Source organism: Crocodylus siamensis, chromosome 5 (assembly GCF_052110815.1).
Source record: "Crocodylus siamensis isolate JL-2025a chromosome 5, ASM5211081v1, whole genome shotgun sequence".
NCBI lineage: Eukaryota > Metazoa > Chordata > Crocodylia > Crocodylidae > Crocodylus > Crocodylus siamensis.
The window spans coordinates 196,989,239-197,007,361 of NC_143399.1; the positions used below are offsets into that span (position 1 = coordinate 196,989,239).

Genomic DNA, 18,123 nt, shown 5'->3' on the forward strand with positions numbered 1-18,123 from the left:
AGCCAGTCAGCTTAGCTCAGGGGCTCTGCAGTCCTATACTCAGCCAGGCTCTGTGCTTGCTATTCACTTGCTTTGCCTTGAGCCCACCCCCAGCAGGGTTCAAGGTGATCACATGCCCCTAGGGTATTAATGGGACCTCTAAACCTCCTCTTACAGTCCCTTCCACAAACCACCAGTATAAACTCTAATCAAATAACAAGCCCCCCTGGCTTTAGCAAAAACTCACTTCAAACTGGGTCCAAAACTAAGCCCTAGCCCATAGGCTATACAACCAGACTTCCTCCTACTTTGGGTTGTATTCCCCTATACACCATCAGCACCTTGCTAGCTGTTCCCCAGGCAGCTCTGCTGTCAGCAAGGATCTCCTCCGCAGCTTCCAGAGCCAGCCTGCCTGCCCTGGCTTATATTTCTCCCAGGCCCTGACCCTTTCTGGTCAGGTGACTCTGCAAGGTTGGCTGCAGGTGCCCTCTATTTTGGCTCACTACCTGGTCTCCATGGTAGCCTACCTGTAGCAGTGCTTTGTCTTCCCTGCAAGGCTCCAGCCTGAAGTCCTGCTGTGGAGCAACTAGCACTGCAATAGCCTTTCTAGGCATCATCCTATTGGGCTACTGCAGAGCAACCAGCTTTGCAGCAAGCACTCATTGTCCCTGCTTCCTTGAGCTCTTTCTCCTTTGAAGTAGCAGAGAGTCCCAGTCTGTCTGTCACAAGACTCAAAAAATCCATGAAATTCTTTTGTATAATAAGTAGCCAGTGTGAGCTATTAGAAGGTAACACAAAGAAAGTGCAACTGATGAGCTACTTTGTCTCAGTCTTCACAAAAAATAATACGCCCCCAAATTACAGAGAGGAAAAGATGAGGGTCCTGATAACAAAAGAAATGTACCAAAGGAACTGGCAGAAGGGATCTGAGAGCCCTTGGCAGTAATACTTACAAAGTTGTGGGAGAGCGGTGAGTTTCCAGAGGACTAGAAAAGGGCAAACATCTTGCCTTTCCTCAAAAAACTCATAAATGATGATCTGGGGAATTATACACCAGTGAGCCTGACTGCAAACCCAGGAAGGCAAATGTAGTCTTGGGCTACATCAACAGAAGCATTAGCTGCAAGGCATGGGAGGGGTTAAGCCAATCTTATCAGTGCTGGTTAGGCCTTAGCTAGAGTATTGCACGCCGTTCTGGCCTCTACCTTTTAAGAAGGATGTGGAGAAGTTAGAAAGGGTCCACATATAAATGACAAAAAAAAAAAAAGATAGAGGTGCTGGAAGGCAAGCTGAGGGAAAGTTGAAGGAACTAGGTATGTTTAGCTTCCAGAAAAGCCAGTAAAATGGGAGATGGTAACAGAAGAGGAAGAGAGAAAACAAGTGTTCTTCCTTACTGCAGAAGCAAGGTGTGAAGCAATGACTTTAAATTGCAGCAAAGTGGGAGCATTTACACATATAATTAATGCACAGTAATATATGCTGGCACATATCACACCAGAGTTTATTGCTCCCGGGTGCCACATTTGAATATGCATGCAGGAATGCAGCACGTTGAGCTAGGTCAGAGGAGCCAAGGCTGCCAAGTTACCCAGGGGGGCAGCCTGCCAGTCCAGGGCCGCTCCGCGCTGGCTCAACATGCTGCGGAGGAGCTGGCTGGGGCACAAGGGTGCTGCAGGGTGAGGCTAACCAGAAGCCAGCCCCCAAACTGAAGTACCCTCATGCCCAAACCAGCTAGGTCAATGTCTACATGTGCACTGCTACATGCTAAAAAACTCTGAAATAGTTATTATATCCTATGGCAGAGCTTATTCATTTTCTGCAGCCTAATAGGGCCATATGTGTAGATGCAGAGACATTTACTGTGGAACTAATTAGTCAGTTCTGCAGTAAACTTCTCATGTAGATGCACCCAGTAGATTTAAATTGAATTCAGGGGGTGTGTCTACATAGGCTATTAATGTGACTGAATAAACTCGGCACAGTGTGCACCAGAGTTTATTGCTCCCAGGCACCTTATTTGCACATATGCCCAGGACTCCAGCACGCTGAGCTGGGTCAGAGCAGCCTTAGCTGGCAGGGGGCCCCAGAGGTCAGCTTGCCAGCCCAGTGCTGATCCAACCTGGCTCAGTGTGCTGCGGAAGGGCTGGCTAGGGCATGAAGATGATTCAGGGACGGGCTAGCCAGCAGGCAGCTCCTGCACTGAAGCACCCTTTTGCTCCAGCCAGCCCTATCAGCATCTACACATGCACTGTGGCAGAGTAAATAAACTCTACCTTAAGATAGTGCTTATGTCTGGCAGTACTATTTACTGAAAAGTTAATTAGTTTACTCTGTCCTAATAGCACCACATGTGTAGAGAGCAATGTTTTACCATAGAGCTAATTAGTCAATTCTGCAGTAAACAGCTCATGTAGATGCACCCACAACAACAGAACTTCCTTGCTTATTCAGCTACTGCATGGTAGCATAAAAAAGATGGAATTAGTTACTGTACATTTACTTAGTACTTCATTAAGCAAGTACTAAAGTAAATGCACACTGACTTCTGCACATTAATGAGCATGTAAATGTACCCAGTAAACCCTAAGTTTCTGGAAGAAAACTTAATATGAAATGTGTTTCTAAAAGACAGCAGTTTCCTTACCAAATCACCTTTTCTTGGGTTTTCCATAACAGGAGGGAGCAGTGACCCTTCAGGGGAAGTCGGTTCTAGATGGTAAGCTCTGGCATTTCCTCCTCGCATCAGTGAAGGCATACCATTGCAATCGTCTGTGCTGTTCCATTTGTCATTCTGTATGTAGTTTGGAGTAGCGGGATGAGAACAATGGCTCGCTTGACTTTGCACACTTGGGTGTCTTCCCATCCGTGCAACCAGCAATGACCCACGCTGAATTTCATTTTCCCCAGCATTGCTGATCTCATCCTCACCAAAATCAGTTTTGGAGCCCACATCTATTCCAGGTATCTGGAAATTAAATACACTCCCATAGCTGGGCCTGCGCTTCATTTGGCTTACACTGGAGTCATAATTAACACCAAGGAGAGTCTAAAAGTCCAAGAAAAAGAATAAAGGGGGACAAGAGAATAATGTCATACAATACATTTCTTGGGAGCAATAAAAATGTTGAGTTGCTCCTTCAAACACAGGAAGTCCATAAGCCTCACTTGATATAAGTTACTTAGAAAGGACTTAATTTATATTTCAAAAGACAGTTATTAAAATCCTGCTAGCCACATTTCAGAAAAAAAATATTTTCCCCTTTTGCAAAGGGCTTTATAGATTGTTGTTTAAATTTAGGTTCTAGTCCACCTTCATTTACCAATGTTGTGTATAATAATATATGCATTTTCGTTTATATTTTTTTTTGTAAAATTGTTTCTTTTATAATAAATTCTGCAGTGAAGATTGAATCTCACTTTTATTATACCCTTGTATCTTCACACACGATTTAAGAGAAAGTTTTCTATTTTAGTTGAAACTTTATCATTCTTTGTTAGCCCAAAGGGGGTAGCTTTAAGGGATGAAGACAGTATATAACTTTAAAGGGATTTTGTTTGCTTTTGAGCAATTTTGTTTTAGTACTAAAACTGACAAATCCATAGGGATTTCCTATTTAGATAATGAATTACCAACTTTCGGCGATTGTCAATGAACTGTGATTTGGGAAAATGTTGATCTTCCTCATGATCTTCTATTCCAAGAGACCTATTTTTCCTTCTCATATTCCTTCTGTCTTTGCTTTCTTTGGAGGGCAAAGGGGTCATTTCAAAGGAGTTAAATGATGCAGTATCATTTTCTCTAGCAGCTAATACCTAAAATTAAAGAAACACAAACAGACCTGATATTGTACTTGTACAATTAAGATGTCAGTCAGAGTAAGGGATTTCTGTGCTCTATTATTATTTCTTGTTTTAAATTATTGTTGGAAAGACTTGGTTAAAATACCAATACTCCATGCTTCTGGTCCAAGCTGGTCATTGCAGGATTAGGAATGATTTCCCCCTTTATATAGAGCATTAAACAATTAGTTACAGCAGGGTTGTGTACTTATAGATACTGTTCCTGCTTGGAAGCAAAATATTCATTCTTCATCTCCTATCTTCCTATATTTATATTACTGATTTGTTTCCAGTTAAAATACGCAATTTTTAATTGAGTTCGCAGAGCTATCCATTTCCCAAAACATCTTAAAGACATTAAAATCGCAACTGCTTGGGTATCTTCAGGACTGCAACAACTCAGCGATCAGCTGTCCTTTTTATGTGTTGATAAATGGAAGTTAACAGGAGTCTTGTAAATCATTCAATGAGCTGTATGTCAAACTCTCAGCTGTCAAAGAAGAGAATTATTGTAAATTTCTACATCCGTGTAACACAACAGTGGAGCAAACAAAAAGTGCAGATTCTTGTATCCTTTTGGGCACTCACAGTTGATGGAATTTTAGACTATCTGGCCTGTCCAGTCTCACTTTGTTTACAGTGCCCTGGATTTATTAATAAACTGCAGGAAACTCCCATAGCTGCAGTTCAGTACTCACAGTTATCATTTATTGGTGATCAAGTAATTATTCTTTTGGTTTAGGAAACAATGATAACTTTGAATAAGGTAATAGCTAGAGCTTGTCCTCCCCAGTGACCATCATGTCATTACTCATAGGTGATGCATAGGGAGGGCATGGGGGGGGCATGTGCCCCCCCTGAGATTGGCCACCACGGAAGCTGCCAGAGGCTCCTGCAGGTGGTCGCCACTTGGCACCCCTGCCCCTTGCTGCCGGCACCGGCATCTGTGATCAGTCCCTGCTCACCACCCCTTTCCTTACTCTCCTCCTCTCCCACTGCCAACACCACTGCTGGCAACTGCGGCCAGTCCCTACTCGCCACCTGCCACCCACCCCCACCAACACTGCCGCAGGTTACTGCAGCCTGTCCCCCAGTCTCAGGAGGCACCAGTCATTCATGCCATTGTTTATGTATGCTCAAAAGATGAGACTGATGAATTCCACTTGTATATGATGTATATAGAGACTGTCCAACACTAGCAAGGCAATAACATATTCACCTCCTGTTCTTTCTTTAATAGTTCCATGGCTTCCCGAAACTGCCTTTCCTTTGCCTCTGTTTCAGCAATAGTAGCTTTGTTCTGATCTTCATATGCCATAGTTACTACAGCCAGGATCAAGTTGACCAGATAAAATGAGCCCAGAAAGATGACCAGCATAAAAAAGAGCATGTAGATCCTCCCAGAAGCTCTGAGAGTCTGTAAGCACAAAATACATGCTGAAGTAAGGAATCTGAGAGACAATACAAATTTAATGAGATCATTTAATGGATGTAAGACAGAATATAAAAATAAGAAAACATTATTTGAGTATGTTTTTAAAAAACCTTGGTCACTTTTCCACACTACGGAGTGAAATGTTTTAAAGCAACTTAATGAGAATGGTGCCCTACATGGGCTGCTTTTCCCACTTTCTCCCAAAATCTAATAACTTTGTTTTGTGATAACCAGAATTGCTCAGTTGAGGTAAAAAGGAGCCACATAGCTGAAGGAGAAGGCTCTGCTGTGCTGCTAGAGCAGAGCATGGTGCCATTTCAGTCCTTCTCACACATTCCCTTGGGTGGGGAATTAAGTAGAAGCTCATTATAATCATGTAGCTGTGTAACCCTTCAGATGTATGTTACTTAGATAACATCCAACCATCATTTCCTTTTAAACTTTTCTGCTCTTTAAGTACTTCAGGCATTTATATACCTGGTTGACTGGTTTCTTTTCTTACTGGTAAATAAGTACATTTGATACCTGCTGATAGAGACGCTCCCAGTAATCCTGTGTCATCAGGCGGAATAATGAAAGAAAGGCCCAGCCAAATGTATCAAAGCTTGTATAGTCATAATCAGGGTTTCTCCCAACTTTCAGACATACGAACATCTCTGGGCAGGTACTACAGAGAATGATAAAAAGGGCTGAAAACTTCAAGTGTGCGAATTTCAGGTCAAATAGCTTCAGATCAGTGAAAGTTCATATTACACTCAACTATATATCCAGCTATATTACAGGTGACTGACTATGGGGACCCAATTCTTTCATGAGACATGCAGTGGGGGGGGAACAACAAAGAGTAGAAGGCCAGATAGAATAGTAAAATGCACACACACATGTATAAGTATACACACACAGTTGTCATTTTATGTGTTGTAGGCCTTAGATGTGTTCAGTGACTGTAACACCAGACTCTGAACCTAGCATAAGCCTAAAATATGACAGGATGCTCTTAAACTTGCATTTTAGCCAGAAGCAGTAGCATGGGAAAGCAAAATAAAGTTTGTTGGTCAAGGTTATCAGTACTGACCTTAGGCCAAGTGCAAATAATTGCTTTTTTGGAAAACTCTAATAGTAGTTACATGTAACAACTGTAATAACTTGATGTTTTATCTTTTGATGAGAAAAACTGGATTATGTGCAGCCAGATAGATTTCTGTTAAATGATAGTGTGTTTCTCTTGACTAGATAAGGTAAGGTGGAAATGTATAATCACTTGCTGCCAGAACAGATCATTCCCAAGTGGCTTATGTTAAACTACAAAAGGCATGTCTACACATGCATTGACTGCACAGTAACTTACTGTGCAGTAAGTTACTACATAGTAAGAGGTTTTTAGGCTGGTGTCTACATGTGAAGTCATTAATGTCTTAAGGCATTGTAATGTGGTTCACTGGATGACTACATCAGCCAGCCCTGCTCAGCACCCTAGACAGTTCCAGCCCCTGCTGTAACCACCTTTCCATGTTCCTGCCTCCTGTCCAAGGAAAGCAGGCCAGAGCCCAGCACGCAGGGCAGCATGCTGTTGCTGGGTGCCGTGGTGCATGCTACTGCAGATGCTGGAGACACAGGTCTGGCAGCAGGAAAAAACCCATCCGCAACTCCCTGTAGGGGAACGGAGCAGCACAGCACAGGCAGGGCTGGGGCTGCATTGTCTGTCTGCAGAGCCCAGCACTGCTTTCCCTGCCCCACAGAGTGACCCCAGCAGGGTTGGGGCTGCATCTGTTCTCAGTTCCCAGTGCCAGGTTCCCTGCAACACCTACCTCTGCCCCAGGCACACGCCAGGCTTCCCTGCCGCCAGGACACTGCCTGTGAGAGAAGCAGCATGCACTGCTGGGGGCTCTACGTGGTTCAGCCCCTGCTCATGCTGCTCCCAGCTTCTCTCACTGGCAGTGTCCTGGTGGCAGGGAAGCCTGGCACATTCCTGTGACAAAGGGAGGTGGAGCAGACACAGCCCCAACCCTGCCTGGGCTAAGCCAAGCATGGTGGCTCACTCAATGGGGCAGGGAAAGCAGCACCGGGTGCTGCAGACAGACAACACAGCCCCAGCCCTACCCACTCTGTGCTGCCCGCTTTCCCTGTAGGGGGTCACAGGGGGGCCTTTCCCTGTTTCTGGAACTGTGGCTCCAGAGTTTGCAGCAGCATATGCTGTGACACCTGGAGACAATGCACCACCCCGCAGGCTCGGCTCAGCCCACATAGTGTTAAGGCAACTAATACAACATTATGTCACCCTACACGCCCAGTGTTACTGCATAGTAACTAACTGGATGTAAATTTGATACCTGCATCAAGCTTGACGCAGATCAAATTTACGCCCAAGTTGGCATACGTGGCCATAGTTACTGTGCAGTATGGGCATACACATGTAGATGTTGCCCATACCACACAGTAATTTTTAGGTTACTGTATAGTAACTGTGTGTGTGTAGACATGCCCTAAAACAAGAGACCACAAAAGCTTTTCTTTGAATGAACTCAGAATTGAACTTTATGGAAATGATACCTAGCCTTGTCAGCAAAGCAAAGAAAGCAATTAACGTGTCCAGCTGAACCATCAGATGAAACAGCACAAGGCCTGAAATCAAACATTATAAAAGGAAGCCTTAAATTAGATAATCCAAACGTACTGTATCATGGCTTTCACATAAGCATGTTAGCAGTAGTGACTGATGTAACAGAAGTATTGAATGCAGTTTTATAATAGATATCTGAATTATGATTCTTGGGTAAGTTGTAAAAACAAAGCAACCTTTTCAGTGAAGTTCATAAACCAAGGTCAGAAAGAAATCAGAGTGCTGGCATATAACATTCAATGACAGTGAAGGGAAGGAGAAAAGAAGTTCTTCCTTCTACAAGTAACCTTCACAAGAACATCAACTCAGACTAATTGACACCTTCCAAGTCCATATGAGAACTACTTCAATCCAGTTCAAAAGTTTCACTGAAACAAATTTAAATAAAACTAATCACAGAAAAATTTGTTAGAATATTAGAACAAGTCCTCTATGAATATAGGGTAAAAGCTACAGGGAAAAGAGGAGACTTTCACAAATTCAAGAAGCCCTGCTGCCAGTTTTAGTGCCATTTCCTGAGTCTCCTCAGCTGGTGAGAATCTGAATTATGCTGTATTATGTTAAGGGGGTCACTAGTTAAACATTAAAATAAGTGTTTGGTCTTGTGCTTTTGTGGTGTGACAGTAAAAGTCCAGACTATAGATTTGCTTCTTGCCTCTTTTCTGACTGGGTGGTGATACGTAAGGGAATATTAATTGGACATAATTTTGCATTTATTAGGTAATCATTAAGAGAATTGTGTAGCTATAACTTAATTCTGTGTCTCAGGTTGCAGTAGAGGTGATAATCGTAGATAGGAGGTAGTCTTGTCTCTAAAGGCTGACCAATCCAGAGTTTTTTGTAGCAGTATCTAGAAGGGGAGATCTGGGGGGTCACTTACACTCCACTTCCCCTACTGCGCTTTGATTTCTGGACCACCCGAAGTTTAAAACCAACTGCCTGCATTTCTAGTCAGGCAGAGCTGAGGGAGTCAATTAACTTAATGTCTCATTATAATCTACCTGATCCCTTCTAAATTCCTAATTTCTCACCAGTTAAGCTACCCTTTATTCTGGTCCATCAGCTGCTCCTGGTAATGAAGCACCTATTTCACAGCCCCACAGATTGTTTTGAACTCATTCCAAGAACATAAGTACATAATGTTACCATTTACTGGGTCAGATCACAAGTCCATCTTGCCCAGTCTCCTGTGACCACCATGGGGTGCCACCACTTTCTGCTGGCTACTTCAGTGACTGCGGTGCAGGGGGGGCTGGGCCGCTGGTGATGGTGGCACCCTTCTCCTCAGCAGGGGCCTGTAGTGCCCTGTGAGAGTCCAGAGGATACTCACCTGGAGTTCAACCCCTCTATGCCAGTGCTCTCGAGCCATTCCTCTGCCTCCTGCACAAGTGGGTGGTGGAGTTGGTGCTTGAGGAGCCAGCCCTGTGAGTGGTTCTGTCAGTGTATGCCAATGACATGCTCCTCACCATCCAGGACCCAGGCAACCTGGTGGAGGTGGAAGTCTGCCAGTCCATCTAACCCAATGGCCTCCTCTGCCTGGGTCAACTGGGTCAAGAAGTCTGGCTTGAAAGTGGGTGATGGATGGCAGGTGGATTCACTCCCACCTGCACTCCAAAACATCCAATGGACTTCAGGCTCACTGCTCTATCTGGGGCTCTACTTGTCCGCTAGTCACCTTTCCCCACTGGAGAACTGACACCCACAAGAGATCAAGATGTCTGAGAAGTTGCAGGCACGGGTGGGCCTGCTGCAATGTCTCTCCCTTCATGTAAGAGCACTGGTTGTCAACCAGCTGGTCCTGTCCATGCTATGGTACTTTCTCAACACCCAGATGGTGCCCCTGGAGTGCCTGACCAATCTCAACGGATGGGTGCTGGGGCTCTTCTGGTTAGAATGGCACTGGGTCTCCCCAGATGTCCTGAGCATCCTCTTGTGGGAGATTGGGCAAAGCCTGGTTTGCCTCCACAGCCAGGTTTATACTTTCTTCCTTCATGCTCTATAGAGGCTTTTGTACAGTGCTGGTAGCCAGGCAACATGGTGCCTGATCAGCCCAGTGGTGTACTGAGGGTCCCTGGTGCCTGGGGGGCCAACACCTGCATTTGCACCTCCCCCCTCTCCCCGGGACAATCTGAGCATGGTGCGGGGCGCAAGGCAAATCAGCTTGTGTGGGGCCCCACCTCTCACCCCGTGGCACATCTGCAGGCAAATTACCAGTGCATCACAGCACACTGGCCACAGGGGAGGGGTGCTAGCTGGAATTTCTGGCTGGAATGGCCAAAGAACACCAGAACCCGATGGGAGGGTGGGTGGGCCATACACAAAATGTGGGAGGTGCCCCGGCCTCTCTGGCCAGCACCCCCCCCAGGCAAGCACCCGGGGGCCATGGCCCCCTCCACCCACCCTCATTGGTATGTCACTGGATTAGCCACACCTTCCTCTACTGCTTCTGAGGTTTCTGATATGACCACCAGCTCTTCTACCTGTGAGATATCTCCAAGCAGGACCTGGAGGAGCTGCCAGACTTCTACCAGGACCTCTTCAGGGCCTGGAGGCTGGTCTCCACCTCCGGGTTCCTCCTCACCAAGACCCTCCTGAAAAACTTCCAGCTGGTGGTGCTAGTCACAGAGGTCCCCAGATGTGCTGGAGGATGGTTCTGGACAACATCACTCATATCGGAGGCCTCCTGAACTATGCTGGGCAGGGGTGGGCAGAGCCTTCTGTGCTGGCCCAGCACATGGAGCTACTCACACTGCATGTTCCCTGCTGCTTACTCCAGGAGGTAAAGGCTATCTTACCACACACTGCCCTTGGCTATATCAACAAGGTCCTGCACAAGGGCAGCCCCTGCACCCTGGTATCCCCCAGCCCTCTGAAGCGAGCTATGGGGCCACTGCTTCAGCAGGTTCCACTGTGCTTCCCACACCACTATCTCAGCAGGCTGGGGGATATCAAGCTGGAACAAATCTGAACAGCCCATCTGCATTAGCTCTACGTGCTCATGCTCTGCACAGCCCATTATTCCATCCTCATCCCACCCTGACAACAAGTGGCAGAACAGTTTAGATGAGAGCAGAGTGAGAGTCCCCAGTGGACAACTCTGTATTTAATCCTCATCCCACAAGCCACTGGGGACTTCAGCTGGTAGCATCTCCATGGTGCCATCACCATGGGCATGTATCCACTGGAGACCTCAGCTGGTGGCATCTCCATGGACCTGTAACCACAGGCATGTATCTGGTGCACTTTATGGACACCACAGACCTGCCCCTGTTGCCAACAGATACAGGCCTACATCAAGTACACCAGGTTGCAACCCTTCTTTCACCTCCTCCAGAACGTCCTGATGAGGTTCCAGCTGCAATTCTCCCTGTATCTTTTTTGTTATGCACTCTCCATCCATGGGCCCACCAAGCCTCAGGACCTTCTACTGGGTCTGGCCAAGCTGGCCATCTATAAGACCAGGACGGAGGCTCTGGCTGGGGATAACCTGGGTGATTGTGGGGCTGTCTTCCTGTCACTCCACTGTCCATGTCTCTGAGATGAGTTTCACTGGTCAGTGTCCATAGGCTCCCTCAACTCATTCAGGGGGCAGTGAGTACTGGCCAGTATGCTCTGCTTAGTGTCCTCTTCCAGATCCCTTGTAATTAACCTAAGACCTCATTCCTCTTCCTGTTTTCTTTTTTGTTGTCCCAAGTAATCATTTGGTGTGTCCTCAGTGGCCTCCCTTATTAAGGGAGGTGTATAGTTTTTCATGATGAGCCCATGACCCTACAGCACATCAAATAGGCCTGCGTCTGACAGTGGCAGAGAGCAGATGCTAAAAGGGAAAGTGAACTGGGTCTGACCAGGGTTTTTTACCCACTGCCCCTCTCTCACTTCCAGCCTCCAGCATTTAAGGTCTAGGAAGTTTAAATTCTGAGGCTGTACCCCTGAGGGGTAAGCTGCCATGAAGCAGCTTTCATTGACCCCAGGGTAAGAGTATGCTCATGGCCAATTACTACGGATTAGCTAACATGCTGTAATTTCACATCCTAATTTATGCCATGGTCAACTTGTTTCTGTTCCCATGCCTCGAGCTAAGCCCAAAAATATAGAAGCAATGAAAGAAAAATTCAAAACCAAAACTTACCCAGCTTCTGAGCCATTGCCACACAGTAAGTTATCTGAGGTGCCATTCTTTTTGGCAACATTAGCTGTAACAGAAATTAAAGCACAGTACATTTAAAATGCTTTCTAATCTAATCTTCTAGATTAATACAAATTGTAGTAAAAATGCAGTGATGTGTGTGTATGTGTGTGCGCGTGTGCATGTCCAAAGATAAAAATGGCACTATAAGAAGAAAGAAATGTTGCCTACCAATATAGTAATCAAAATGATTTGGATATGCTCGCTCTCTCTCTTTCTGTTATTCCAGTTTGGGACACCAGACAGCCCTCTGCCCTGGGTACTCACAACTGGAGTCTTTTGCCCAGCAGTATTTTTAGAGTTCACACATTCACCCCTGGCTGTCCCAAAACAAAGGCATAAAGGGCAGTGCTGGCCCAACAGCAAATCTGTTCCTATGTTGCCACAGAATCGATAGATATTCATAGCAACAGGAAGGAGGTAAATGAACATATATGAAGACAACGCAACTTGAAAAACTCCAATTACTATAAAGGTCTAAACTCTCACAGGATAGACCACCTACAGTTCACTGAACCTCCTTTGGAACACCATAATACTGGAGCCAAGACACCTGCTTCATAACTACTGATGCTGTAGATCAGGGGTGTCAAATGTACGGCCCTTGAGCTAGATCTAGCCTTGCAGAGCTCTGGGATGCCTATACATGTGTTCGGGGGAGGGCAGTCCATTTTAATTAGAATGGCTTTTGGGAGCTGCTCTACTTACGAGACCCTCAGTGTCTCATGGTATTAGATGAGCTTTAGTTAAAGTACCCCCTGTTGTTTTGAAATGCAGGACACTGGATGCATGAGGTGCTGCAGCACACTGGAGATTGATTAATAGAGTCTGCTCTAATGTGTTCTAATCAGACATGTTGGAGCATGTGTAAAAGTGCATGTTGTCTGGCCCATGGTTTTCCTAGAGGCTGGGAATTTAAGGGTGGGTAACACAGAGTGATCCCACTGCCAAGATCTGGGGTACAGAGGCATGCTGAGAAATGTGTCAGTGGCATACAGAGCACAATGGTTGCATTAACCGTTGCTGCTGCCACATCCAGATCCAGCCTGCAAGAACCCCATGGTCCAAATATGGCCCAGGGTACTAGGTGAGTCTGACGATCCTGCCATAGCTCATGAAGTGGTGCTGGCAACATCCTGAGCTCCCTATAAGGGTGATTTAGCAATGCACTGTCTTTCCAAAACTAAGGGTATAAGATCCTCCTTATTGTCTTATGATGGCTTATAAACAACATCAATGGAAACATGCTAGAGCCTAACAGTTTGAAAATCTGAATGGCAAACTTGCAGCATAGTAACATTTTACAGTTAAGCAAATCAAACCATTTTGGTTTCATTTTGCTTAGAGGCTTGTGTTTTTCATATTAGCTGCCACACACACTAAAGAACTAAATACTGGCCATGTATGAAGATACTGCACTCAACAGACCACAGTTCAAATCTTTTGTCAGCTTTCCTGAGGTAGGGGTGCCAATCACAGGCATTTACCAAATATTTTGGCAGGATTCAGTAAAGTCCCATTAATGGAGAGTGGTGCATACCCTGCCATCCTGCCATGGAGCAAGTCACATATATGGAGTCTTCTGTATCTTCTCTATGCAGTGTGGTGTGAGGTAGCTTTCCAGGCTAGCAGATACTGGAAACTATTGAAGCCATCCAGACAAGATAGTATAGAGGGGATCAACACCTCATTTGGAGATAAGGGTGCAATAACCACATGTATTTGTAAATATTCAGTCCGAGGATGTTCCTGCTCCTCAGAAATCTCTTCTGTTGGCTTAATATCATCTGGCGTTATTTGCATGGTAATTATGGTCTTTGCAGTAAAAGGATCTTGGGAGTTCCAGTATGTCCATGTTGGTACATTACAGGAGAAGGACACCGGGGGACACAGATGAGGGTACAAGAGTGTATGACTATCCTCAAAACCTGTTGTGTTCAGGTCTTTAAGAGATCCTTGATTTCTGTAAAATTCATAACAAGGGGCTGTGTCAAGTGGAGACTGGACAGACACCTTGCCAGGATCATTTAATCTCAGCAGTATTCGTGCCCAGAGCAAGGGGGTTGGACTTGATGATCTTTTGAGGTCCCTTCCAGCCCTTCATTTCTATGATTTCTACGATTCTATGATTTTCTAAAAGGATCCACAAACAGAACATTTATTAGGCGTATGAACCAGTTTCAAGAGAGCGCTCTGGAAAATACCTACCGCACCATCTAGTGCCTAGAGAATGGTGCTGGGAAATAGAAGATGCTGTCTCAGAGCCCCTCTGATGATGAGGTGATGGAGCCCAGGCTAGAGTCTGAATTTCCCGCTCCCTTGGCAAGTGCCATTACAACACAGCTTGAGTTAAATGTTTGGAGGATCCTTCTATGCTTCATTCTCTCATCCAGTAGATATGCCCAGAGAAAGATTCTGTTCTACCATAGATGGAAATGGACTCCAAACTGTGCAAAGCTGCCAAAACTTGCAGTTATGCAACTACTTAACCACCACTTTGGTGCACAAATGTGAAAGAGGATTTGACCCTATCTGGTTAACGGCAACTGGATCTGATGTAATCTACAGTTACTTACTTTTGGCAAAGTACCCCCCCAGTTTGCATGAAGATAAGCACAGAATTGGCATCACCATCCTCTTTGGTTTGCACTGCAGAACACTAATAGTGTGATACTACTCTGGTTATGAAAATGTCAGTCATAATCCTTTACTTCAGGGTGAAGCCATTGAACACCAAAACTAAGAACTCAACCTCTTACTTTTGCATGAAAAAATATAAAAGGTTTTCTCCAAACTTACAACATTTATGTTGTGTCTGAGAATGTACATGGAAATTTGATAATTCGTTTACAAGTTAAATTACTTAAAATTTTGGTTGTTTAAGAAATTTAGCATTTGTATTGTATTTCCTTTTCCTGAAGAAAACTTAAATATGCAAGGTCAACAGATAGTTAAAGCCAAATAAAATCTTGTGAAAAGATTATATTTGAAAGAACTGGGTTATACTTGCATCGTAACAGTTACTGTATTAATCTCAGTCATCATTACGCAGACTACACACAAGCGTATGCTTGGTAGGTCTTAAACAGACCCACTATAACAACAGAAGCAAGTCCAAACACCACCATTTCTCTTCAGTTAATTTATGTGCAATGATTCTATTGATTGCAATGACTCAGGGTGATTACCGTTAAAGCAGGATAAATTAGCCTGCACAAAGCTCTGTGCTGCTATGGGTAGAGAACTTCTGACTCCTGAGCTATGTCATTTAAAGCTAGATTGAGTCTTTCCATGCTACTCTGTGGGCATGTCTACACATTGCTGTATGAAGCACTATAACGCTATAGCTATCACACGGGTCTACACGTGATCACTAGCTACATCGCCATAGCAGCACACTCCCTGCTTATAGTACACCACTATGGTGACTTAATGGAGAAGTTTAAGTGTACACCGCCTGTACTATGCAGTATGGGTGGTTACTGCACCGTGTTTTAGTACTTCCAAAAGGAAGTACTAAAGCATGCAACATAATAATGTTGCCATACAATGATGTGTAGACACACCCTGTGGGTGCATCTATACATGCAAATAATGCTGGAACAGTTTACTCTAGAGTACACTATTCTAGAGTAAACTGTCCTGGGCATGCTTCTACACATGCAGGGGTGCAGAAGCAGATTTGCTGCTCCTAGCAGCAGACTGCTCCCTTTCCCTGAGGCCCTGCACCAGGCCCTTGCAGCAGCTATAGGAGCTCTAGTCTCCCACTGGGTGCTAGCCCAGGGGCTGGTAGGGAGCATGGAACCAAGTGACAGCTATCTCCTGGCAGGGTCCAGGACATTTGTCCCTACCTCCAGGAGCTGCCTGCTGCTGGGGCAGGCTCTGTCACCAGAGCCTAGGTGGGGACAATGTTCCCCTGCACTGGCAGCAAGGAGCTCCAAACGGCCCCACTCCGCAATCATGGGGCCAGGGATGGGAGCTCCCAGTCAGCCATCTTCTTGTGCCATACTGTGCAGTAAGTAATCGAGCATAAATTTGTTACTTGTATTTATAGGGTTAGAGCTAACTACTGCACAGTAAGCGTTTGCCTGTATAGACGGTGATGCTTACTGGCTGTGTCTACACAAGATGCTTACTGCGCAGTACCTCATTATTACTGTGCAATAGTAATGAGCTTGTGCACAGTAAGTGTCACTAAGCAACCATGCTGGGATGCTACTGCACAGTAACACTGGTTACTGTGCAGCTATTTAGTACTTGGTTATGCAATGGACAACTATGCTGTGGGGGGTCTCATGTAGATGTGACTACTGTGCAATCATTAGCTCTAATCTTGAGTAAAGCATCTCATGTAGACATGCCCTGTAATCTGCATTGTAAACATGACTACAATGCAAGGAGACTAAACAGTCTTCAAATACCTGAAGGGCAATTATAAAGAGGACAGAGATACACATTTTCTCTATGGCTGTAAGAGATAGGACTAGAAGCAATGGCCACAAATTGCAGCAGAAGAAAATTAGATTGGAGATTAAGTAGAACTTTCTGACTATGAGAGTGGTTCAATGTTGGATAGGCTACCTAGAGAAGCTGTGAAGTTTCCATTCCTGTATAACCAGAGCAGGTTATACAGACGTTAGTCAGGATGGTCTGGCTTCAGATGATCCTTCCCTGAAGAAGGGACTGGACTAGATGACCTCATGAGGTCCCTTTCAGCCCTACAGTCCTATGATCCTATGCATCACCTGGCCTTGAAAGATTCAATCTCTAGCTTCTACCATGGGCATGGTGATTGAAAGACACTGCGCTGCTTCAGCTTAATTGCACAACAAGATAGCACCGCCTAAAAAATGAGGCAAAAGGGTAGAGGAAACCCTTACGTAAAATGCCTTAAGACTCAAGAACTGTGCTTTCTCTGGCCTTCCTTCGAATCACACCTCTCTCAAGCCCTTCCAAACCATCGTGACAATTGTACACTTAGGGATAGATTCGCTAATAGACTTTTGTACTCTTGCCCCCAAAGCATATAATTTTTTTTTAAGGTAAGATACAATGATTTTCAGAGAGCAGCAAGAAAGGGAAAAAAGGTAACAGTGATAAGAATTCCTGATTCCAACATTTAGCCATATGATCTTAACACAGTTTTAAGACTAAGAAATTACCACATTTACCTGAATCCAAGATGGCTTCAAATTTAAGATAACCCCCCCAATTATTAGATTCTATACATGGATGCTTATAAATGTGTCATAATTGTTCTAACTAGTGAGGGGTCATTTTAAATTCATCCGCTCCATTGCTTCAGTGCGGAAAGCAGCAGCAGGATCAAGGGCCCTCCTTTGCCTGCCTGCCTGCCCCCACCCTCTGCTCCCTCCTTCAGTCTGCCTGCCACCCTGTGCCTGCCCTCTTCCCTCCCTCCCACGCTCATTGCTTACTTCCTACTGTGGTTCTGTTCAGCAGCAACAGTGGACCCAGCCCAGCCGCAGCCCAGCCCAGCTGGGGAGAAATGGCTGGGTCAGGGCTGGAGGGACCAGAGCCAAGACAGAGAATAAGGGGGGTCAAGGGGCAGCTGGGTGGTGGTGGGGGAGTAGGCTGTGCAGTCTTTTTTGCATCTTTCCCAAGCCACATATGTGGGTCTCCCCTATTCCAACATGCCCCCCACCCCATGGTCTCCCTCAAACTCTCCTGGATGTGAGCCCCCTCCCCTGCCAAATGAGTCTTCCTGGCCTGGGAAAAGAAATGGCTCAGCTCTAACTGAACTGCTGCCTGGCTGCCATGGGCTAGTACTGAAATCCAAGATGGGGCTTTCATCCCCCATATTAGGGGGGAGGGGGAGCTTACCTTGGATTCAAGTAAATATGGTAAGCAAACAACAGTACCAAAGACCAGTACCCATGGTGGCAAAAACAATATTTCTCTAGGAGGCATAATGCATATCCTGCCAAAAATATACATGACCTGCATGGACAAGTTACTCTTTATGTAAGAATCTTAACATTTGAATTTTCTGACCTGTGAACCCTTCATTTATCCATCTTAATATTGGACCCAGGTCAGTTTTGC

At 45.2% G+C, this 18,123-nt stretch overlaps 1 protein-coding gene across 2 annotated transcripts in view; it reads right to left on the reverse strand.

The window, feature by feature from the left end:
* LOC149865102 (sodium channel protein type 5 subunit alpha-like) overlaps positions 1 to 18,123 on the reverse strand; it is a 67,830-nt gene that overhangs the window by 38,434 nt on the left and 11,273 nt on the right. The window contains exons 7-11 of one of the 2 annotated variants that reach the window (XM_090049945.1): positions 12,004 to 12,067; positions 5,780 to 5,921; positions 5,039 to 5,236; positions 3,610 to 3,792; positions 2,624 to 3,025 (exon numbers count right to left, since the gene is read on the reverse strand). In XM_090049945.1, the coding sequence (XP_089906071.1) occupies positions 2,624 to 3,025; positions 3,610 to 3,792; positions 5,039 to 5,236; positions 5,780 to 5,921; positions 12,004 to 12,067 (989 nt within the window). The remainder of the gene's footprint in view (positions 1 to 2,623; positions 3,026 to 3,609; positions 3,793 to 5,038; positions 5,237 to 5,779; positions 5,922 to 12,003; positions 12,068 to 18,123) is intronic. The other variant, XM_090049944.1, reaches the window with a different exon arrangement.